Here is a 5,124-nt window from a genome sequence, read left to right as displayed (position 1 = left end):
AGTGAATGTTCAGAATGCCTGATGCATCGCTCTGTTTACGTCAACGTATAATTTTTCTTCACATAAAATGAAAAATAATAATTTACCCTTAAACGGACACAACTAAATTAAATGCTAAACGGAGACATTAACAATTCAGGACATTTGACACGTTGCATAAAAGTCAGAATGCACAGGATGTCTGCCAGTAGGATGAGTTGAGTGCAGAAATGAAAAGTGATGCCAACGCAGTAAAATACATTGCACTGTGCACTTTGCGCTGGTTGTATATGCCGATGGCTCGGATGTGCGTTGACAGGCTTCAGTGCTCTGTGCTGATATGTTCCGAATGCATTGCTATCAGCCCTAATGTATGCAATTTAAATTGTTGTGCTTTTATTAAAGTGTGTTTTGAGTGTGTGTGAGTGAGTGTGTGTGTGGCACTGTGACCTTTGTTTAAACGTAATTAGCAAACAAATTTGAGGAATGTGGAAAACCTGTTGATACTGTTGGAATGAATATGGATAGTAATTTTTTATTGTTCTTTTGGGAGATAATTTTCTTAATTCGATGCATCGATGCATGATTCATTTATCGAAATGGAAGTCGCATTTTTCTAATAGTTTACAATTTTTATATAAATTAGAAGGGTTCGAACATTAATAAAGAAACACTATTAAAAATTTAATAATCGGCTGACCATACAACATTAATCAATAAGTTAATTAAAATTTTTGTTGTTGTTTCTTCATTACTGTTCGAACCCTTCTAACTTATAAATAGTTGTTTTTTGATATGTCACATTCGACAAAAAATGAATATTTAAAGATTTTTAAATAATTTTTTGATTTTAACAGATACTACTATATTTGAGTTTAACGTCAGAAATAGAAACTATTGTATTTGATAAAAAGGTTTCGAACAGTAGTGAATTTTAACAACAAAATTTTAGTTTATTTTTAATTAATTTATTTTGGTTGACCAAATATCCATCTTCAGTGGTATTGAAATTATTTGTTATATTTCGGAAATGATTATTCGGAAATGATTTTTTGAGACTGTGAGTATCAAAGAATGAACAAAAATTGTTTTATTGCAGACTGCAAAAAATGTGTTGTTGCAATTCACTACTGTTCGAAACCTCTCTACCGAACGATATTATTATTTGACAATGTTTTATGTTTTGTTATAGAGTTCTGCTATTCCATCGTTATTCTTTGGTATCAATTATAGAATAATTTTTTTCGATTAAAAGTTTTTGCATCGCATTTGCCATGAAAAAAGTAAATATTTGACTTTTAAACTAACAAAAATAACAAATTTTCGAAATGTGATTATAAAGTTGTTTAGCATAAAAATGTTTTTCTTTTAATTCAGTAGTATAAATTGTATAGTGTTATTACCTAATATTTGTCCAAATTAAAAGTGAATAGTAAAGTTTTCAAGATGAAACCAAAAAAGCCTATGGTTCAAAATCAGGTAACGGTGCTTAAATGCTTGGCTGATGCATATCGTATTCCAGATCGTAAGCAATTGTGTGTAAAGAAAACCAAAAATCCAGCCATTGTTGACACCAGATATTATGGCAACTTGGGTAAGTAAAAAAAATCGTATTGAAAATTTTATGAAGTTTTTTTTTTCAAAAATATACAGGAACTCATGAAGATTATACTAAAACAAAGGCAGTAAATATCACAAAATTGCAAAACCAAAAGAAGTTGTCATTGTCTGATTCCAGCGCAGGGACTACATCAACTCACACCAGCTCAAGAGTCAATACACCTAATTCTGCGGGCGGCAGTGCGATAAACTATCATAACAACATTAGGAGTGATAGACGTGTTAAACGGGCTGGAAATGAAGTACTTAAGAGATGTAAGCTATCGAAACTTATGGCTGGTAACTGCGAAAACTGTGGTGCCTTTAATAATATGTACGTCACTAAAACGAACAGTATACTTATGCAAGTCACCAAACATCGTAAGCTGCTGTCGTGCCCTCCGGCAATTTATCCACCAAGAAGCAAAACTTACAAGCGCCCAGTTATTTTCCCAAACCAGGTTTACAAAGCAGTTCCAGCATATGCTTCACAGGCTCCACCAGTACGTAAACAACCCGCAAAACTTGCACACAATGAGCGCGGTAATTTTCGTTACAATGACAGACCCGCAATACCAATGTGGGCATGTCATAGTAACACGAAAATAATCGCGTCCAAGCATATTTTACGGTTACCTCAGAAACAGAAGAAACGCAGTCCTGTAGTGAAGAAGCGAAAGAAAAAGCGTGCTTCTCAGTATGCTTCTTCAACTGCAAGTACAATAAAATTTAAATATATATCTAAGGATGCAACGGAGGCTGATGTTTTCATCAAGGAATTCAAAAAGAAATTGCGTGAAGCGAAAATGAGGAATCGTCCACCTAAAGTTGTACATGAAAATAAGCTACGTCCATTGATCTACCATACCGCCGGACCTCCTGTTTATGTCTGGAGCTATGGGGATATAATACGAAAAATGAAATAAACAAATGTCTCGAGTTTTAACTTCAGTTTTTTAGGGCCATGTGGATTTAAGCTCAGCTCGGATGACTTTTGTTGCCTTTCATTAAGGAGTGTTGCTCTTTGAACATGTAGTCTAGATAAATAAATTTTTTGTAAGAACTTTTGTATAATATCCAAAAAACCAGATTTAATAAAAACAAAATAGCCACAGAGATCACATGATTTTTGTTTTGCATTTAATACTAAAGACCTGCAATTGTTATAATAAACAATTTGAAAACCTACCAGAGATCTAAAGATCTGTTTTCTGGTAAGGAAAAAAGCTTAAATCTATAATATTACTTAGAATATTTTTCAATATCTTGGCCTTGAATGAATTATTATTGCATTGTAGGCAATATTGTATTTCTGTCGAATTGCATGAGAGTAGATCTGCAGTCGTGTCTATGAATAGCAGATGTAAACGATCTTACCAAGGATGAGATATACCAGCAAACGTGATATACGTCATGGAATACAGGTCAGGCAACATTTTTTTTAATGAATCCGATAAAAAAATTCAGACAAATGTCTACAATAGTTCTGGATTAATGATGATTTTGAATCAACAAACTGTTTAAAAACCCAGATAATCTCAAACAGCTGAGCGTTCTAATTTTAAGAAATATATGCTGTGAGTTTCTAGAACGTTTTATAACAAATTGATAGAAAAGTTCTGAAACTAAAATATAAAACCACACTTTTTCTGCTATAATTTGATTTTATTCACCAATATATGGTAGTTTAAATCAAAAGGAATAAAACTATTTCAGAGATTGTGTAACGTTTCAATGTCTATCTTGCAGAAAGATTATGTTTGGTTTCAAACAAGAATTTCTTTCGACGAAGACTTTATAGTTAAATGAATATATTTTCCCCCTTTAGATTTTTCCTCGATGTCTACAAACAGCTTGTAATCACCGCCTTCGCGGACACGTTTTTTTTATGATCAACCGATAAGAGAAATTATAAAATATTAATGCAAAGCAAAAAAAGGCAAGAACAAGGATTTAGGCCGTGTGCGAGTTCGAGTAAATTGATGGTAAATTGAGGGAAATAGTAAATTATGTCGGTATGGTAGCGAATGTTTGTATTCACCAAAACTTCAAGAAGGGTAAATGGGATAAAAATTAAGTAAATTAGGTGTTACCATTGTAAAAATCGTATAAGATGTGTAATAAATAAGTAATAAAAATTTGAAAAGTTTTAACAGAAAAATAATAAATAAGTGCAATAAGTAAATAAATAAATAAATATTTATATAACAGTAGTGCAAGAAATCTTAGAAAATTTCAATTTACTTTACCTCAATTTAGTCGAACTCGCACACGGCCTTTATTTCGAAAAGCAAAAATGAAATGCAAGTCACTTTTTCAAATAGTGTTGCAGTGTAAAACAAAGTTAAAATGTAATTAATTGAATTTAACTACTACTACTCTAAACAATGGTTTTGTCTTTTCAAGCTATTCGATAACTATTATATTATTTCCATCCCAAAATGCGAATGCTCCAATGTTAACAGCCAAATATCGCGTCTTTGGAAGATTTGAATACTTTTTATTGATTTTTGCCCACACAACTGACTGTCGTTTTGACACCGAAGAGAAGTTGTGGATCCATGTTTCGTCTACTGTCGAACACTAGCAATGTTTCAGCAAGCAATGCTCTGGATCACATGTGAAAGTAATTGGCAACGCATTAATGATGTCACCTGTGTTTGAAAAAATTTTAAATATAAAAAATGAATGAACCAGAATCTGAACCAGATCACTTGCAGGTTCCCCCGACTGTTTTCGTTTTGCATGTAAAATTAAGTGGATCATTTAAAAGTTAGACCGATTCTTATTTCTTATTTAATTAGTGACACCAACCAAAGCACTTGCCGTGCTTTAAATTAGAACGAGCTTATAAACTACAGCTTTATTTGAAAACACAAGTTCAACGAATTGAAAGTTAATCTTTGAGCTTGTCTATTTTTCGTTTCAAAGCTAATCTTTTTGTAGAAACATCTGTTATGCATATTTCTTTTTTATAACTTACTATACATTAAGACTGAAAAGTTTTCGGAAATTCTCATTTAAAATTCGCGCGCTGTATATTTTTCGATATTTTAAGTTTATGTAGTTTGGCAGCACTGTCCTTAATTACTATGCCAAAAATGAGCTCGATCTGTCAGACAGTTCGTTTACGGCAGCTGTTGAAACCAGTTCACCTCAGTAGTGCGTTGCGAAATGTCTTCGACGGTCGTACGACCGTCCTGGAAGGCTTTGTACCACTCATAAACTTGAGTTTTCGATAAAACTGATTCCCCATAAGCCTTTTGTAGCATTCGCAACGATTCTGCACACGAAATTTCGTTCGAAACACAAAATTTGATGCAAACTCTTTGTTCAATATTTTTTTCCATTGTTTTTTTCGCAACGCCCTACTGAGGTGAACTGGTTTCAACAGCTGCCGTAAACGAACTGTCTGACAGATCGCGCTCATTTTTGGCATAGTAATTAAGGACAGTGCTGCCAAACTACATAAACTTAAAATATCGGAAAATATACAGCGCGCGAATTTTAAATGAGAATTTCCGAAAGCTTTTCGGTCACAATGTA

General features: G+C 33.0%; 1 protein-coding gene across 1 annotated transcript; it reads left to right on the top strand.

Annotated features, from left to right (window-relative positions):
* Window positions 1–1,301: 1,301 nt before the first annotated feature.
* LOC119662658 lies at window positions 1,302–2,690 on the top strand. The gene is made up of 2 exons (XM_038072333.1): window positions 1,302–1,573; window positions 1,633–2,690. The coding sequence occupies exons 1-2, from the start codon at window positions 1,426–1,428 to the stop codon at window positions 2,502–2,504; spliced, it is 1,020 nt and encodes a 339-aa protein (XP_037928261.1). The 5' UTR covers window positions 1,302–1,425; the 3' UTR covers window positions 2,505–2,690.
* The last annotated feature ends 2,434 nt before the right edge of the window (window positions 2,691–5,124 follow it).

The sequence above is a fragment of the Teleopsis dalmanni genome, chromosome X (assembly GCF_002237135.1).
Source record: "Teleopsis dalmanni isolate 2A chromosome X, ASM223713v2, whole genome shotgun sequence".
Classification (NCBI taxonomy): domain Eukaryota; kingdom Metazoa; phylum Arthropoda; class Insecta; order Diptera; family Diopsidae; genus Teleopsis; species Teleopsis dalmanni.
This window is presented reverse-complemented; position numbering and strand designations above follow the sequence as displayed.

Excerpts from the sequence above, each read along its gene's own strand:
- LOC119662658 (XM_038072333.1), top strand. The coding sequence starts at position 1,426 with ATGAAACCAAAAAAGCCTATGGTTCAAAATCAGGTAACGGTGCTTAAA. Across the intron at positions 1,574-1,632 it reads CAGATATTATGGCAACTTGG|GAACTCATGAAGATTATACT; the intron begins GTAAGTAAAAAA and ends AAAAATATACAG.